General features: G+C 41.5%; 1 protein-coding gene across 1 annotated transcript in view; it reads left to right on the top strand.

Annotated features, from left to right (window-relative positions):
- Nucleotides 1-13,632, top strand: part of LOC120030618 (protein transport protein Sec24D-like) — a 30,177-nt gene extending 16,545 nt beyond the window's left edge. Inside the window, exons 13-23 of the mRNA XM_038976042.1 lie at nt 3,472-3,565; nt 4,432-4,548; nt 4,707-4,877; nt 5,346-5,442; nt 5,689-5,834; nt 6,659-6,797; nt 9,256-9,374; nt 9,789-9,968; nt 10,912-11,103; nt 11,273-11,362; nt 12,254-13,632. Coding sequence (XP_038831970.1) covers nt 3,472-3,565; nt 4,432-4,548; nt 4,707-4,877; nt 5,346-5,442; nt 5,689-5,834; nt 6,659-6,797; nt 9,256-9,374; nt 9,789-9,968; nt 10,912-11,103; nt 11,273-11,362; nt 12,254-12,394 — 1,486 coding nt within the window. The 3' untranslated portion in view covers nt 12,395-13,632. The remainder of the gene's footprint in view (nt 1-3,471; nt 3,566-4,431; nt 4,549-4,706; nt 4,878-5,345; nt 5,443-5,688; nt 5,835-6,658; nt 6,798-9,255; nt 9,375-9,788; nt 9,969-10,911; nt 11,104-11,272; nt 11,363-12,253) is intronic.
- Nucleotides 13,633-19,285: the final 5,653 nt, after the last annotated feature.

Here is a 19,285-nt window from a genome sequence, read left to right as displayed (position 1 = left end):
AGGTGTACCTGTGGATGTATTTCAAGGCTTACCTTCAAACTCAGTGCCTCTTTGCTTGACATCATGGGAAAGTCAAAAGAAATCAGCCAAGACCTCAGAAAAATAATTGTAGACCTCCAGGTTCATCCTTGGGAGCAATTTCCAAACGTCTGAAGTTACCAGGTTCATCTGTACAAACAATCGTACGCAAGTATAAACACCATGGGACCATGCAGCCGTCATACCGCTCAGGAAGGAGACGCGTTCTGTCTCCTAGAGATGAACGTACTTTGGTGTGAAAAGTGAAAATCAATCCCAGAACAACAGCAAAGGACCTTGTGACGATGCTGGAGGAAACGGGTACAAAAGTATCTACAGTGGGGCAAAAAAGTATTTAATCAGCCACCAATTGTGCAAGTTCTCCCACTTAAAAAGATGAGAGAGGCCTGTAATTTTCATCATAGGTACACTTCAACTATGACAGACAAAATGAGAAAAAGAATTCCAGAAAATCACATTGTAGGATTTTTAATGAATTTATTTGCAAATTATGTTGGAAAATAAGTATTTGGTCAATAACAAAAGTTTATCTCAATACTTTGTTATATACCCTTTGTTGGCAATGACAGAGGTCAAACGTTTTCTGTAAGTCTTCACAAGGTTTTCACACACTGTTGCTGGTATTTTGGCCCATTCCTCCATGCAGATCTCCTCTAGAGCAGTGATGTTTTGGGGCTGTTGCTGGGCAACACGGACTTTCAACTGCCTCCAAAGATTTTCTATGGGGTTGAGATCTGGAGACTGGCTAGGCCACTCCAGGACCTTGAAATGCTTCTTACGAAGCCACTCCTTCGTTGCCCGGGCGGTGTGTTTGGGATCATTGTCATGCTGAAAGACCCAGCCACGTTTCATCTTCAATGCCCTTGCTGATGGAAGAAGGTTTTCACTCAAAATCTCACGATACATGGCCCCATTCATTCTTTCCTTTACACGGATCAGTCGTCCTGGTCCCTTTGCAGAAAAACAGCCCCAAAGCATGATGTTTCCACCCCCATGCTTCACAGTAGGTATGGTGTTCTTTGGATGCAACTCAGCATTCTTTGTCCTCCAAACACGACGAGTTGAGTTTTTACCAACAAGCTCTATTTTGGTTTCATCTGACCATATGACATTCTCCCAATCTTCTTCTGGATCATCCAAATGCTCTCTAGCAAACTTCAGACGGGCCTGGACATGTACTGGCTTAAGCAGGGGGACACGTCTTGCACTGCAGGATTTGAGTCCCTGGCGGCGTAGTGTGTTACTGATGGTAGGCTTTGTTACTTTGGTCCCAGCTCTCTGCAGGTCATTCACTAGGTCCCCCCGTGTGGTTCTGGGATTTTTGCTCACCGTTCTTGTGATCATTTTGACCCCACGGGGTGAGATCTTGCGTGGAGCCCCAGATCGAGGGAGATTATCAGTGGTCTTGTATGTCTTCCATTTCCTAATAATTGCTCCCACAGTTGATTTCTTCAAACCAAGCTGCTTACCTATTGCAGATTCAGTCTTCCCAGCCTGGTGCAGGTCTACAATTTTGTTTCTGGTGTCCTTTGACAGCTCTTTGGTCTTGGCCATAGTGGAGTTTGGAGTGTGACTGTTTGAGGTTGTGGACAGGTGTCTTTTATACTGATAACAAGTTCAAACAGGTGCCATTAATACAGGTAACGCGTGGAGGACAGAGGAGCCTCTTAAAGAAGAAGTTACAGGTCTGTGAGAGCCAGAAATCTTGCTTGTTTGTAGGTGACCAAATACTTATTTTCCACCATTATGTTTGGAAGGAAACGGCTAGCAAGCCGAAGAACACCATCCCAACCGTGAAGCACGGGGGTGGCAACATCATGTTTGTGGGGGTGCTTTGCTGCAGAAGGAACTGGTGCACTTCACAAAATAGATGGCATCATGAGGTAGGAAAATTATGTGGATATATTGAAGCAACATCTCAAGACTTCAGTAAGGAAGTTAAAGCTTGGTCGCAAATGGGTCTTCCAAATGGACAATGATCCCAAGCATACTTCCAAAGTTGTGGCAAAATGTCTTAAGTACAACAAAGTCAAGGTATTGGAGTGGCCATCAAAGCCCTGACCTCAATCCTACTGAAAAAGCGTGTGCGCGCAAGGAGGCCTACAAACCTGACTCAGTTACACCAGCTCTGTCAGGAGGAATGGGCCAAAATTCACCTAACTTATTGTGGGAAGCTTGTGGAAGGCTACCCAAAATGTTTGAGCCAAGTTAATCAATTTTAAATGCAATCCTCCCAAATACTAATTGAGTGTATGTAAACTTCTGACCCACTGGGGATGTGATGAAAGAAATAAAAGCTGAAAGAAATCATTCTCTCTACTATTATTCTGACATTTCCATTCTTAAAATAAAGTGGTAATCCTAACTGACCTAACCAGGAATTTTTACTAGGATTGAATGTCAGGAATTGTGAAAAACTGAGTTTAAATGTATTTGGCTAAGGTGTATGTAAACTTCCGACTTCAACTGTATTTCTGTCGGAGCTGAGCTACATGTTACATGTGGTGAAAATAAATGTTGAATGACAGCATTTGATTATCTTCCCCATCAGGTTTCCAAACCCTAATTTTCTCTGCATCTCTAGTTTCAAATCAAATCCATTTTTATTCGTCACGTGCTGAATACAACAGGTGTAGGTAGACCTTACTGAAATGCTTACAAGACCTTAACCAACAATGCAGTTTTAAGAAAAACAATTGTTAAGTAAAAAATTTATAAAATGTTTTGGTTATCAATTTTTTACTTTTCATCATAAACGCCAAGATGGAGTTGAAAAACAGTTACGTCCAGAGAATTCTTAGGAGGTTAAGTGGTCCCTGGAAGGATTTTATATTAAAAAGACCCATGAGGATTTATATGGAAAAATAGTCTTATCTTTGCAGTTGTGTATGGCACAGCACCAAAATGATTTATTACCACTTGATATTTTGATATGTCTATGCAGGCGTACAGAGTACATGGCGGTAGTCCATCTCAAACAGGGACTTTTGGCAAAATCTCTTACTCCCGATATAATTAAACAAATGTGAGTTGAGGCCTTGGTTTAGATCCAAATATGACTTTGGAAGAATTGAGTTGCTGCCTTGCAGGGTTTTTGTCTACTTGTATGACCTGTGAAATGGACTCTTCTGAACTGTACTTGTGCATCATAGTCCCCCAATGATCTGTGGAATTGTAAGGACATTGCCTTTGGAGCCAACCACTGGCTGTCCCAGTAAACTAAAATGACTTCCTTTCCTTATCCCTTGGAAACCACAGATGGGTGAAAGTACTACGGTCAATGTCCATCCAGTTAACTATCTGTTCAGATTAGCTGTCATAAAGGAGGCAATGAAACAAAGCTATTTAACACGTATATCTACCAAATGTTGAGAACATTATACCAGTGGGGAATGATTGTGACACTGTCCTTTTCTCCTAACCCCTGTCCAGTCTCCTGGACCAGATCCCTGACATGTTTGCCGACACCAATGAGAGTGAGACGGTCTTTGCCCCCGTCATCCAGGCTGGGGTAGAGGCACTGAAGGTGAGAGGCTGGATGTCAACTCCCACTCACACACGAGGGAAGGGGAGATGGCAAGTCAACTGTTACTTTGTCCAGGCGGTGATGGACTCTAAAGTGCTGATTTCATTTGAATTGTTTATTTACATTAGGACAGATACAAAAACACTGGCACATTGAAATGAAAAGTCAACAGATTAAAAGACAACAGAAGCACATAAATTGATACAGTGCATTGTGTAATCCTACTAGATGCTTATCAACCAAGCTTAAAACTAAAGGAAGTAGAATAGTCCAAACAAATCACAGCTGTAGAGGCCAACTGAACTTTTTGCAGTCACAGCCTCCTTACCGCCAACTCTTCCCCCCCCCCCCCCCAAAAGGGATTGCTTTCTTTTGTCGACAGACTGTTATACTGCGCTTCTGCAATTGGCATTGTGCAGTAAAGTTTCTCCAACCCAATGACTCTGCAACTTTCCTTTTCGCTTCCTAATAGAACTGTTTATTTAATTGGCTCCAACTGAATATTTCCCAACGACTTGCCTTCAGTTTGATTGAATGTGTGGTAGAGGTCAAATGGATTTGACATGCGAACAGACAGACTTGCAGAAAATGCTAGTACGTGAGTATAATGGTGAGTCAGCAACTAATTTGGGGCGGTAAGACCGTTGACTCTATTGCCTTAGCAATCTGTTGACCTAAACTCCAACCATAGAATCCCTCACTGAAAATGAACACACAGAGACCCGTCCAGGTCAAATCAATGTTGTCTCCTTCATTGAAACAGTCCCACAACGAAATGCATGCATGTGCACACCTTCTTATATTAGCACACTTCTGTTATCTCTCTCGTCTCTGTCTCTAGTGTGATATTTATTTTTGTCCTCCAGGCAGCAGAATGCAGCGGCAAGCTGTTCATCTTCCACTCCTCCATCCCCACCGCCGAGGCCCCTGGGAAACTGAAGAACAGGGACGACAAGAAGTTGATTAACACAGAGAAAGAGAAGGTGAAGCAAAATTGGCAGACTTTTTAAATTTGTATTGAAAATGCAGACTTTAAGTGCACCATATCATCGGCTATCACATTTTTTTTGAGTGTGTGAGATATCCATAGCCTGCTTTCTAACGTGTGTGTGTCTTGTTTGGGTCCCCTGCGGGGTCCTAGACTCTGTTCCAGCCCCAGAAGGCTGTCTACGAGCAGCTGTCCAAGGACTGTGTGTCTCAGGGCTGCAGCGTGGACCTCTTCCTCTTCCCCAGCCAGTACGTGGACATCGCCACCATGGGAGACGTTGCCACACACACAGGAGGCTCCGTCTTCAAGTACAGCAACTTCCAGGTACTTACACATCACACACGCAGCCGAGGACAGACGCCACAACAAACATATAAATATTTTGTTACTGGGTGGACATTGGCAGCTAAGAGCTGAACTGCAGTGCACAGTCCATAAAGTAAAAGAAATCAATAAAGAAATCATGTGATAATGTCATTGTAAGGAGGGAGCAACTTAGTCACAGCCTCTGGAGCCTAGGTCCGAGTCAGGCACCACCACCAAACATGGCATGGTAAAACGGGATAGTTTCCCCAGAGTGCTCATAGTATGCCACAGAACATTGGATTTTGTCCAAACTGCCATTTGAGTCCATCAGTTCTGTTATTGAACACATGTGATGTATCAAATTACCTTAAATGCATTAGAGCCTGAATCACATTGATCTTGGCCCTGGTACAATAGTCCATGGAGGGTAAATTGGGGAAACTCTGCCACCTTGTGGTTGACTGTAGCACTACCTGTGTATTTCAGATGGAAAGGGATGGACAGCATTTCCTGAGTGACCTGAGGAAGGATGTGGAGAAGGCCATCGGGTTTGATGCCATCATGAGAGTCCGCACCAGCACAGGTAATTCAGACATCTAGTGTATTAAGTGTATGAGCTCATTTCATTGCCCTTGTATGTAGTCAGGAACCGCAAAATATGTAGTCTCGATGTGTAGGATTTTTTTGTTGTTTCCAACAGTTTTACAACACTGCCAGATAATACATTATTAATTGATTCAAATTTGAGGTAAAATTGGTTTTAATACTGCTGGACTGTAGTGCCACGCCAAGATACTTACTAATATGTTTCCCTCGTCTCTCCTTCCAGGCTTCAGGGCTACAGACTTCTTTGGTGCCATCCACATGAACAACACCACAGACGTGGAGATGGCTGCCGTGGACTGTGACAAGGCTGTGACGGTGGAGTTCAAACACGATGACACACTTAGCGAGGAGACGGGCGCTCTCATGCAGGTGTGTCTCTCGCACACCACTCAAAAAACTCAAAACGAACACTGCATCTGATTTTAGAGGGGTTACCACTAATAGATATTTAGGCTCACTGCAAAGTGGGTATTTGACTGCAACCAAAATAAAAATATGCATCCCATTTAATAACCAGTGGTGTAAAGTTGTTGAAGTACCACTTAAGTCGTTTTTGAAGGTATCTGTACGTTACTATTTAATTTGACAACTTTAACTCCACTACATTCCGAAAGAAAATATGTACTTTTTACTCCCATACATTTTCCTACACCAAAAAGTACATGTTACATTTCGAATGCTCAGGCAGGACAGCAATATGGTCCAATTCATGCACCTATCAATATAATATCTGGCGGACTAAACACACATACTGCATTTATAAATTGTGTTGGCGTGTGCCCCTGGCTATCCGTAAATACAATTAATAATAATCAGGCTGTCTGGTTTGCTTAGTAAAAGGAATTTTATGTATAACATTTACTTTAACTTTTTACTTTTACTCAAGTATGACAATTAAGTACAGTGGTGGAAAAAGTACTCAAGTACATTTAAAACCAAATACTTTTAGACACTAAGTATTTTACTGGGTGACTTTTACTTGAGTCATTTTTTATTAAGGCATCTTAACTTTTACACATGTATGTACTTGTACAAGAGTACTTTTTCCAACACTGCCAATATATCCCTTTCACAATGTGTGTTTTCAGGCAAGGGTTCCACAAAGCCTTAAACATCTCACTCTGATATGTTAGATTAAAACCCTGACAGTCTTTAGACACACTAATGGCTTCTGTGTGTGTTCTGTTTCCCAGTGTGCATTGCTGTACACGACCATCAGCGGCCAGCGGCGTCTGCGGATCCACAACCTCAGTCTGAACTGCAGCGCCCAGCTGTCTGAGCTCTACAAGAGCTGTGAGACGGACGCCCTCATCAACTTCTTCGCCAAGTCAGGTGACTACACACAGCAGAGTATTACTAGGCCTGTGTCAGTATGGTCCAAATGAGGGAAATATCCTATGTATATCAAAAGACATTATAAATGTGAGGTGCTGACTTGTTGCACCCTCGACAACTACTGTGATTATTATTATTTGACCATGCTGGTCATTTATGAACATTTGAACATCTTGCCCATGTTCTGTTATAATCTCCACCCGGCACAGCCAGAAGAGGACTGGCCACCCCTCATATCCTAGTTCCTCTAGGTTTCTTCCTAGGTTTTGGCCTTTCTAGGGAGTTTTTCGTAGCCACCGTGCTTCTACACCTGCATTGCTTGCTGTTTGGGGTTTTAGGCTGTGTTTCTGTACAGCACTTTGAGATATCAGCTGATGTAAGAAGGGCTATATAAATTGATTTGATTTGATAAATCCACTTTAAAGGCATTATGTATGTTTGCCTCATAGAAGTTACCAAAAGGTTTGATTGCAGAAGATATGCCTCCTGGGCTTGTCCACTTGGAATGTTCATTTATGTTTCCTGTTTGAATATATTCGCTCCCTCCCATCTAGGCATATTGAATGAGATTCAGGTATAAATAATATCAGTTAAATACCACTTAGTAGTAGAACATAGCTGGCTGATGTGTAATTCTGCATTATATACAGCATACTACTCTGGACGGTTCTGACTTAGAATATGTGGACAACTACAAATACCTAGGTGTCTGGTTAGACTGTAAACTCTCCTTCCAGACTCACATCAAACATCTCCAATCCAAAGTTAAATCTAGAATTGGCCTCCTATTTTGCAACAAAGCATCTTTCACTCATGCTGCCAAACATACCCTTGTAAAACTGACCATCCTACCGACTCTCGACTTCGGTGATGTCATTTACAAAATAGCTTCCAATACCCTACTCAATAAATTGGATGCAGTCTATCACAGTGCACTGTGAGTGCCATCCGTTTTGTCACCAAAGCCCCATATACTACCCACCACTGCGACCTGTACGCTCTCGTTGGCTGGCCCTCGCTTCAAACTCGTCGCCAAACCCACTGGCTCCAGGTCATCTACAAGACCCTGCTAGGTAAAGTCCCCCCTTATCTCAGCTCGCTGGTCACCATAGCAGCACCCACCTGTAGCACGTGCTCCAGCAGGTATATCTCTCTGGTCACCCCCAAAACCAATTCTTCCTTTGGCCGCCTCCCCTTCCAGTTCTCTGCTGCCAATGACTGGAACGAACTACAAAAATCTCTGAAACTGGAAACACTTATCTCCCTCACTAGCTTTAAACACCAGCTGTCGGAGCAGCTCACAGATTACTGCACCTGTACATAGCCCGTCTATAATTTAGCCCAAACAACTACCTCTCCCCTACTGTATTTATTTATTTTGCTCCTTTGCAACCCATTATTTCTCTCTACTTTGCACATTCTTCCACTGCAAATCTACGATTCCAGTGTTTTACTTGCTATATTGTATTTACTTCGCCACCACTGCCTTTTTTTTCCCTTTACCTCCCTTATCTCACCTCATTTGCTCACATTGTATATAGACTTATTTTTCTACTGTATTATTGGAGGTATGTTTGTTTTAAGCCATGTGTAACTGTGTTGTTGTATGTGTCGAACTGCTTTGCTTTATCTTGGCCAGGTCGCAATTGTAAATGAGAACTTGTTCTCAACTTGCCTACCTGGTTAAATAAATAAAAATTCAAAAATACTCATACCCATATAGGGTACAGTGAGCTCAAAGTATTTGGACAGTGCCAATATTTGTTGTAATTTTGGCTCTGTACTCCAGCACTTTGGATTTGAAATTACAGCACTTTTTGTACATGGGGACCAAAAGTATTTGGACAAGTCACTTATGTGTATTAAAGTAGCCAACATATTATTTGGTCCAATATTCCAAGTATGCAATGATGACATTAAGCGTGTGACTGCAAATGCATCCAACTAGTTTGTAGATTGGTTGTGTATCGGATGATTTAGTGCCCAATAGAAATTAATAGTAAATGTATTGTCATTTTATTGTAAACAATAATAGAATATGATTCTAAACACTTCTACATTAATCATGGTAGCATTCACATTATAGATAAACATTAATGAATCGTGAATAATGATGAGAAAGTAACAGGCATAAATATCATACCCTCCCCCCCCCAAAATGCTAACCTCTCCTATTATTGGTCATGGTGAGAGGTTAGCATGTCTTGTGGGTATGATCTTTGTGCATAACTTTTCACTCATCATTATTCATGATTATCTGTAATTTTCAAAACACTTCATGCTTCACTTTAGCTACCTTGTATATGTAAATCACCTTAAGAAAACTAAGAGGTGAAGTAACCCATATACCTCCCATAAAGTATTAGTGACAAGCAAACCCCTTGTATGAGAGCACTTCAGACAGCTTTGGTGTGGGAACACAGTTACTGACCTTCAAATGCCCTCTTCCTCTCAGCATACCGTGCCATGCTGAACCAGCCCCTGAAGACGGTGAAGGAGATCCTGGTCAACCAGGCGGCCCACATGCTGGCCTGCTACAGGAAAAACTGTGCCAGTCCCTCCGCTGCCAGCCAGGTCAGTGGCATACAACACAGTTAACTTGAATAGAAAACTTTATTCTCAATTTGTGACAAATTGTCTTTGTGTATGTAGGGTAATATGTGAAAGATTTCTACTAATCCAGCACTGAGTGAGGTGTGTAAGATTGTGGTGTGATTGACTCATAGGTCAGTGTGTGAATGCTAGAAACTGAACATGGAGCAGCATGGTCTCTAGGGACATCTCAAGGATCTAGTTTCAAAGAAGTGTACTAACATCCAGAAACGTACAGGTGCAGAGTACCAAAGTAAACTGATAAGACAGATTCCAACTGCAGTTTTATGCTTGCTTTCGTCTTTTCAAGAATTGCAAACAAACAATATTACTGTGGCGTTAGGGAGTCCTGTGTGTATTAGGAGTGTTCTCACTAGCTCGTCTCTCCTCGTGTAGCTGATCCTGCCTGATGCCATGAAGGTGTTTCCGGTTTACTTAAACAGCCTGTTGAAGACTGGTCCCCTGGTGGGCAGCGCTGAGCTCTCTACAGATGACAGGGCTCACCAGAGACTCAGCACCACAGCCATGGGGGTGGAGGATACCCAGCTGCTGCTCTATCCACGCCTTATCCCACTGGTGAGACAACACACTAAGCACTCTCTCCTGCCTTATCCCACTCACCCACGCACGCACACACACACATACTCTCTCGTCCTTTTTACCAACTGCAATTATTTCTTTCTTTTTAAATTAATGTTTCCTTTCTCATTGAGGCTAATGGACCTCTCTTAGTAGTTTTATATCACTCTTCCCAATCCCACTTCATGTACTCATATCAGTGCTGAGTTCTGACTACAAGTGATACAATAAAGAAACAACGATATTCTGTGTGGATCCCAGGCTAGCCGAAGGATTCTGAGGTAAAGAACCGTTTTACAGATGAACAGCAGAGGGCAACCTTTCAGTGTGTGTCTCCTATAAGCAACTACATTTACTAGTTATTTGGTATTGGCATCCCTGAGGTGTGACATCCTCTTATTTGATATGCCAACTAATTCCATAAATATGATGGCAGTGTATGAGGCTGTGTATTGCATGCCAGCACACAAACAATTACCCAGCACTTTATCAAAACCTGCCATTTTGTGGTAAGAAAAGCTCAGTAAATGGTGTCCATGAAAGACTTCTGAGAAGTGTGTTTGAGGTTAAATATATAAGTTGCCCTCAGAATAATTACATGCTTCGTAATTGTGACCAAATGTCTCAGACAATGGCAATTGTTCTCCTTCACTTCAATTGCAGTGTTTGCTGGGAAGTGGCCAGGCACTTGTGATTCATATTGTTTTAATTTGTGTCACCAAACACTGCAATTGTTTTTAAAGCAACACTGTAATATTGCATAATTAGGGGTGGAATGGTCCTCCTAATAATATGCTGCAAACTCTGGATTACCGCTCACTCTGACCTAAATGAAAAATGGATTTAACTTGTCAAGCTATCTTGATATTGGTAAAGCCTCATTTTCCCAGCCTCATTCCTTCAATAAAGTACATTTATTAATTGATTCCTTTTCTTCCAGCACAACATGGATGTTACCAGTGACGTGGTGCCAACTCCGGTGCGCTGCTCTGAAGAGCGCCTGACAGATGCCGGCATGTTCCTGCTGGAGAATGGGTGCTCCCTCTTCCTGTGGCTGGGTCAGGCCTGCCCCCCAGAGATGATCCAGAGCATCTTCAACGTGCCCTCCCTCGCCCATGTGCCCGTTGACCTGGTGAGGACAATAACTTCCTTAACCCCCCAAGCTCTACAGAAGATGGTGTTTGGAAACACTGAAGTTAGTTAGATACCATTAGTTCAGATGGTTGAGATATTTGAAAAGTTAATTCTAGACTGTGTAGAAAGCACAGCATATCACTAATATTCATGTGTGTGCTTTCCAGAGGTCCCTACCAGAGCTGGATAACCCCCAGTCTAAGAAGCTGCGCTCCATCGTTGACTCCTTGCTTGACCAGAGGCCCAGCTCCATGAAGGTACAGTATTCAATGTTGGTTACTGTTACAATGCATACTTTCCCCTGGATGTCTAAACTACTTTGATATAATGAAAGAATGGTATTTATTTTTATTTACATTTATTTAGCTAGGCAAGTCTGTTAAGAACAAATTCTTATTTACAATGACGGCCTACCAAAAGGCAAAAGACCTGCGGGGATAGAGGCTGGGATTAAAAATATAAATAAAGGACAAAACACATATCACAACAAGAGACAACACAACACAAAGAGAGACTTAAGACCACAACATGACAGCAGCATAAAACAGGGTACAAACATTGTTGGGCACAGACAATGGCACAAAGGGCAAGAAGGTAGAGACAACAATACATCACGCAAAGCAGCCACAACTGTCAGTAAGAGTGTCCATGATTGAGTCTTTGAATGAGGAGATTGAGGGATGTGTGCGCTTTGGGGACCTATAACAGAATGTGACTGGCAGAACAGGTGGAGGATGAGGGCTGCAGTAGATATCGCAGATGGGGGGGGGAGTGAGACCTAAGAGGGTTTTATAAATAAGCAAAAACCAGTGGGTCTTGCGACGGGTATACAGAGATGACCAGTTTACAGAATATCTGTTTGATGAATTGGGAAACAAACATGTAACCAAATTGACCACAACTGTCTTAAGCCCTGGACACTAACAGATCAAATTCAACAGGCTGCTCAAGCTTACCTGGTTTTGCCTGTAAGCAATTGTCAAATGTAAGGAGTAGTGAAATATTGTTGGTGTCTATTCTCACAATTTATCAATTAAGTGCCAGGGAGAAACAAGCAGCAGGACTCCAGTGCACAGTTTTGTTCCTCAAGTTTGAGTGAAAGTCATAAGCTGACTATGTCCCCATTTTTACCCCCCCCCCCCCCATAGCTCATGATTGTGAAGCAGAAGGACCAGTCTGAGATTATGTTCCGCCAGCACCTGGTAGAGGACAAGGGGCTCCACGGTGGAGCCTCCTACATGGACTTCCTGTGCTACGTCCACCGCGAGATCAGACAAGTCCTCACTTAACACCACCCACTGTGGATATCACCTAGCTGGGCTTGGCTAGGACCAAAACAACCAGAGGACCACACCACCTCTGACTTCAGAGCTGCCTTTCCAAAACCCCTTTACCCCCCTCCCCTTTACTCCACACAAACCTACGGGGCTACCGCTCGCTCTTTGTCAGTGTACCAGGATCTGTGCTCCAGTCTGCATTGTACGAGTCAGTCTGACTGCTTTGTCTGTTGAATTTATGTACATTAACAATTTAACTGATTTCTATGTAAATGGGCCAATGATGGTAAAGGGAATTTTGTGGGGTTCAGAACATCAGGACCACAGGGTTGGCTACATTTTGAAACAGACCATGTTCACTCTACGTTTCACTATTGACCAAACCAAATGTAAATTATTTTGTTTTTCTGGTGCAATTTAAATTGCCAACGTCTGTTTTAAGCACATGCATTCTTTCCAAAATTGTAGGTTTGTCAAAACTATTTCTTAATAATGAGAAATTGTGACAATGTCACAGCACCAAATGGTAATTTAGCTACATGGACTGGAATAAACATCTGGTTGTAATGACTGAACACTGGTGCCGTGGCTATTAAATGAATGATTCACTCCATTTGTGATTGGATCCATTATTTTTGCCATTCCCCTCAGGAATGGAGAGGATGTGCTAGCAAGATAATTCATACAAGGCTGATTCCAGTGACAACTCACTGCTGGGAAAAAAAGGGAGAAATAACCTAAATCTATTTATCCGTAAAGATGCAATTAAACATTCCACACTAAATTCATTCCAGTTATAGAACTATATGCCGTTTTGTTTTTATCAAGTTATTGCCGTTATTCATTTAATATTATGTCAAGTATTGTCATGTTTTGTCAAGTATTGTGCTCTGCAAACCAATGGTTGTGTTAGTATGCGACGTGGAGGTTTTGGGGGAAACTGTTCCTGTGCCAGTTAACCGTCTGCCTTAATTAAATTGTTTTTATGGTAGTAAATACTAGAGGCCATTATTCTATTCCAGTGTGATATAGATTGCATACAAACCAAATAGATTGAAAACATCTCAGGTAATTTGTGTACCTAACAATTGTGGTGCAGCGCTGGAAAACAGGGGCGTTACTCTTAACTGGAAAGACGGAAGTGTGGCTGGAATGGATGTGTTTGAGGGAAGGGCCTTGGAGTGGCGTGCCATGTACATTTTGATCTAAAAAATCTCTTGTTTTTGATTAAATTCCTGACTATATCAAGATTGAGAGGTTGTGTGTGTTTTTTAAACTTGATTCTTACTAACAATTGAGTTGGTTTAGTCTGGTGTAGAAGTTTAGTAACAAAATAATGTAATTCAACAGTAAGTAGTATGGTATAGAATACTTCATCATAAACTGTATTTTGTCATTTTGTTAACCAAAGAACATTTCAGCACAACATAACTACACACACACACACAAATATCTGAACACAGGGGCCCGTGAACATTCGGAGCCTTTAATTGAATCGCTGTGTAATTAGGTGAGCGCATTAAATTCCCAGTGAGCTCACTACTTGAAGTCCTTTAAATCTCACTGCTAGGCCCCTACACTATTGATGGTAGCAGTTTCCAAGATGTAGCTAATGGCAGATTGTTGGGGTGTGAAAGAGGAACATAAATAGTTGATCTCTCTCTACATATATATATATACACACAGTACCAGTCAAAAGTTGACACCTACTCATTCAAGGGTTTTTCTTTATTTTTACTATTTTCTATGTTGTAGAATAATAGTGAAGACCTCTAAACTATGAAATAACACACAGAATCATGTAACCAAAAAAGTGTTAAACTCCTCAAAATATATTTTGGGTGATTGGAGAGGCCAGGTCATCTGTTGCAGGAATCCATCACTCTTCTTAGTCAAATAGCCCTTACATAGTCTGGAGGTGTGTTTTGGGTCATTGTCCTGTTGAAAAACAAATTATAGTCCTAAGCGCAAACCAGACGAGTTGGCGTATAGTTGCAGAATGTCCTGGTTAAGTGTGCCTTGAATTCTAAATAAATCAGTGTCACTGATCAGCAAACCTCCATGCATCACGGTGGGAACCACACATGCAGAGATCTGTTCACGTACTCTGCGTCTCACAAAGACACGGCGGTTGGAACCAAAAATCTATAATTTGGACTAATCAGACCAAAGGACACATTTCCACCGATCTAATGTCCATTGCTTGTGTTTCTTAGCCCAAACAAGTCTCTTCTCATTGGTGTGGTTTCTTTGCAGCAGTTTGACCATGAAGACCTGATTCACAGTTTCCTCTGAACAGTTGAGATGTGTCTGTTACTTGAACTCTTATTTGGGCTGCAATCTGAGGTGCAGTTAACTCTAATGAACTTATCCTCTGCAGCAGTCTTCCTGTCCTGTGGCGGTCCTCATGAGAGACGTTTTTACGACTGCACTTGAAGAAAGTTCTTGACATTTTCTAGATTGACTGACCTTCATGTCTTAAAGTAATGATGGGCTGTTGTTTCTCTTTGCTTATTTGAGCTGTTCTTGCCATAATATGGACTTGGTCTTTTACCAAATAGGGCTATCTTCTGTATACCACCCCTACCTTGTCACAACACAACTGATTGGCTCAAAGAAATTTCACAAACAAAAGCACACCTGTTAATTAAAATGCATTCCAGGTGATTACCTCATGAAGCTGGTTGAGAGAACGCCAAGAATGTGCAAAGTTGTCATCAAGGCAAAGGGTGGCTTTGTTGAAGAATCTCAAACATAAAATGTATTTTGATTTGCTTATATGAATAGTGAGAGCCTCAGAGTACCAGAAGGTGGCACCATTATATTGAACGTTATTTATAATAAGGGTTACATGGAGAAAATCTGGACTCTGAAATGAAAGTGATGGCCTTCCCTTCACCAAAATATATTTTAGCTTAACCCTTGGAAAAAAAGGTGACCCTCCCCTATACCCAAAATAATAATTCAAACAAAGTGGATCAAGAACATGTCTACCGTTTACCCTCACTTTTTGGACAGACCAGCGGCTTAGATATGCAGTTGTAGAAACTGTTCTTCATCCTGTAAGCGTTACATGGCAATGCAGGAATTTTGATAGCACACAGGGCTGCGGGCCAGGTTGTGGGTTCGCAGACCACCGTCGACAAGAGTAGGGGTTGAAAGATATCCATTGTAAAAGCATTGCCTGAATCTATCATTGTATTTGCAGGTCCAAGAAAAATTGTCTTTTATAAACATTTCATGCAATTCTGCGTCAATTTACATATTAACAGAATATTTTAATACCACACAAATTACAGGCTAAGAATGGACAGAGATAGGCCTGTGTTCATCTTATCCTATTTCTCCAATACCAAATCAATGTGCCTTGTTTGCAACAAAACTGTTCCTATTTGCAAATAATTATATTTGAGATGTCATTATGAATCTGAGCATGGTACTTTCAAAAGTTAGGCCTACCGTTCCACCCCAGAGTAGACCTATGGAAAAAAAATGGAAGCTTTAACTGCTGGATACTTTTCTTCCGTGGCTTAACCCAAAAAGAGAAGATCACAAGTGTTTCCCAAAAATCTGTCTAGGTTTAAACATCTATTGTACAGAAAGTGAATAGCTTAATCAATTGATAGTGACAGAATTCGATTGCTTCCCAAGGAAAGTACATTTTTTGTCTCCTTGGCTATAGACGGTTGTAACTCAGCCTCTGAATGTCATAGAAACTAAACAATGATATCCCCATATGCATCGCTGTCATGTCTTTCCCAGGTATTTTACAGCTTGTTTCGAGCATTGCGGACCAAAGCGCTGTTAAAAACTGAACAAAAACATAAAACTCAACAATTTCAACGATTTTACTGAGTTATAGTTCATATAAAGAAATCAGTCAATTTAAATGAATTCATTAGGCGCTAATCTAGGAATCTCACATGACTGGGCAGGGGCGCAGCCATAGGCCCACCCACTTGGAAGCCAGGCCCAGCCAATCAGAATTACTTTCTCTATAAAAAGGGCTTTATTACAGACAGAAATACTCCTCAGATGATCCCGCAGGTGAAGAAGCCGGATGTGGATGTCCTGGGCTGGCATAGTTATACGTGGTCTGCGGTTTTAAGGCCGGTTGGACGTACTGCAAATTCTCTAAAACGACATTGAAGGCAGCTTATGGTGGATAAATTAACATAAAATTATTTTTGTGGCCTTTTATTGTCCCCGGCACAAGGTACACCTGTGTAATGAACATGCTGTTAATTCAGCTTCGGATCTGTTTTATGTTCTTCAAAATCTTAAGCCAAGGGGTCTGTGCTTTTTACCATTTTCTTTAATAAAAAGGTAGGCCTATGGCATACCCTCTAATACCCCCTCAATTCAAGTCTTGGTTTTAAGTCAACAGCCTGAGTTCACTGACACTGAGGTAGGCCATTTAAAAAGAGCATGGTGGGTAGAGGAATTGACTGGAAAATATATGGATATAGCAGCCTATAGCCTATTTTTGTCTATCAAACATGTAGACCTACCTCTTTTCTTTTATTGTTAACAAACTATAGTTTTGGCAAGGCGGTTAAGACATCTACTTTGTGCATGACAAGTAATCTTTCCAACAATTGTTTACAGACCGATTACTTCACTGTATCACAATTCCAGTGGGTCAGAAGTTTACATACACTAAGTTGACTATGCTTTTAAACAGCTTGGAAAATTCCCGAAAATGATGTCATGGCTTTAGAAGCTTCTGATAGGCTAATTGACATCATTTGAGTCAATTGGAGGTGTACCTGTGGATGTATTTCAAGGCCTACCTTCTTTGCTTGATATCATGGGAAAATCAAAAGAAATCAGACAAGACCTCAGAAAAAAAATTGTAGACCTCCACAATTCTGGTTCATCCCTGGGAGCAATTTCCAAACGCCTGAAGGTACCATATTCATCTGTACAAACAATAGTACGCAAGTATAAACACCATGGGACCACGCAGCCGTCATACCGCTTAGGAAGGAGACGCGTTCTGTCTCCTAGAGATGAACGTACTTTGGTGCGAAAAGTGCAAATCAATCCCAGAACAACAGCAAAGGACCTTGTGAAGATGCTGGAGGAAACAGATACAAAAGTATCTATATCCACAGTAAAACGAGTCCTATATCGACATAACCTGAAAGGCCGCTCAGCAAGGAAGAAGCCACTGCTCCAAAACCGCCAAAAAAGCCAGACTACGGTTTGCAACTGCACATGGGGACAAAGATCGTACTTCTTGGAAAAATGTCCTCTGGTCTGATGAAACAAAAATAGAACTGTTTGGCCATAGTAAGGAAGTTAAAGCTTGGTCGCAAATGGGTCTTCCAAATGAACAATGACCCCAAGGACAACAAAGTCAAGGTATTGGAGTGTCCATCACAAAGCCCTGACCTCAATCCTATAGAAAATCTGTGGGTAGAACTGAAAAAGCGTGTGCAAGCAAGGAGGCCTACAAACCTGACTCAGTTACACCAGCTCTGTCAGGAGGAATGGACCAAAATTCACCCAACTTATTGTGGGAAGCTTGTGGAAGACTACCCAAAACATTTGACCCAAGATAAACAATTTAAAGGCAATGTTACCAAATACTAATTGAGTGTATGTAAACTTCTCTACTATTATTCTGACATTTCACATTCTTAAAATAAAGTGGTGATCCTAACTGACCTAAAACAGGGACTTTTTACTAGGATTAAATGTCAGGCATTGTGAAAAACTGAGTTTAAATGTATTTGGCTAAAGTGTAGGTAAACATTCCCGACTTCAACTGTAAATTACTAAAATCTGGTTTATTCTGAGGTCAATAACTCTGATAAATACATCATGGGCAAGAAACATTGATTTTAATCAAATCTACTATAGTAGTAGCAAGTTACACTACATGACCAAAAGTATGTAAACCTAAAATATCACATTTATATAGTGGCAAGAAAAAGTATGTGAACCCTTTGGAATTACCTGGATATCTGCATAAATTGGTTATAAAATTTGATCTGATCTTCATCAGTCACAACAATAGTCACAACAAGACAAACACAGTCTGCTTCAACTAATAACACACTGCAAACATTCACAGTGCAGGGTGGAAAAAGTATGTGAACCCTTGGATTTAATAACTGGTTGACCCTCCTTTGGCAGCAATAACCTCAACCAAACGTTTTCTGTAATTGCGGATCAGACCTGGACATCGGTCAGGAGGAATTTTGGACCATTCTTCTTTACAAAACTGTTTCAGTTCAGCAATATTCTTGGGATGTCTGGTGTGAACCGCTCGAGGTCAGGCCACAGCATCTCAATCGGGTTGAGATCAGGACTCTGTTTCTTCTGTTAAAGCCATTCTGTTGTTTATATACTTCTGTGTTTTGGGTTGCTGTCCTGTTGCATCATCCAACTTCTGTTGAGCTTCAATTGGAGGATAGCTGCAAAATGTCTTGATTCACTTGGGAAATCATTTTCCCGTCAGTGATAGCAAGCTGTCCAGGCCCTGAGGCAGCCCCAAACCATGATGCTCCCTCCACCATACAGTTGGGTTGAGGTTTTGATGTTGGTGTGCTGTGCTGTGCTGTGCCTTTTTTTCTCCTCACAGTGTTGTCTGTTCCTTCCAAACAACTCAACTTCAGTTTAATCTGTCCATAGAATATTTTGCCAGTAGCGCCCTGGAACATCCTGGTGCACTTTTGCGAACTTCAGATGTGCAGAAATGGTTTTTTTTGTACATGACTGGCTTCTTCCGTGGTGTCCTCCCATGAACACCATTCTTGTGTAGTGTTTTACGCATCGTAGACTCAACAGAGATGTTAGCATGTTCCAGAGATTTCTGTAAGTCTTTAGCTGACACTCTAGGATTCTTCTTAAGCACTCTGCACTGTGCTCTTGCAGTCATCTTTGCAGGACGGC

Source organism: Salvelinus namaycush, chromosome 36 (genome assembly GCF_016432855.1).
Source record: "Salvelinus namaycush isolate Seneca chromosome 36, SaNama_1.0, whole genome shotgun sequence".
Lineage (NCBI taxonomy): Eukaryota > Metazoa > Chordata > Actinopteri > Salmoniformes > Salmonidae > Salvelinus > Salvelinus namaycush.
The sequence above is the reverse complement of the archived record's forward strand: the minus strand, read 5'-3'. Positions and strand labels throughout refer to the sequence as shown.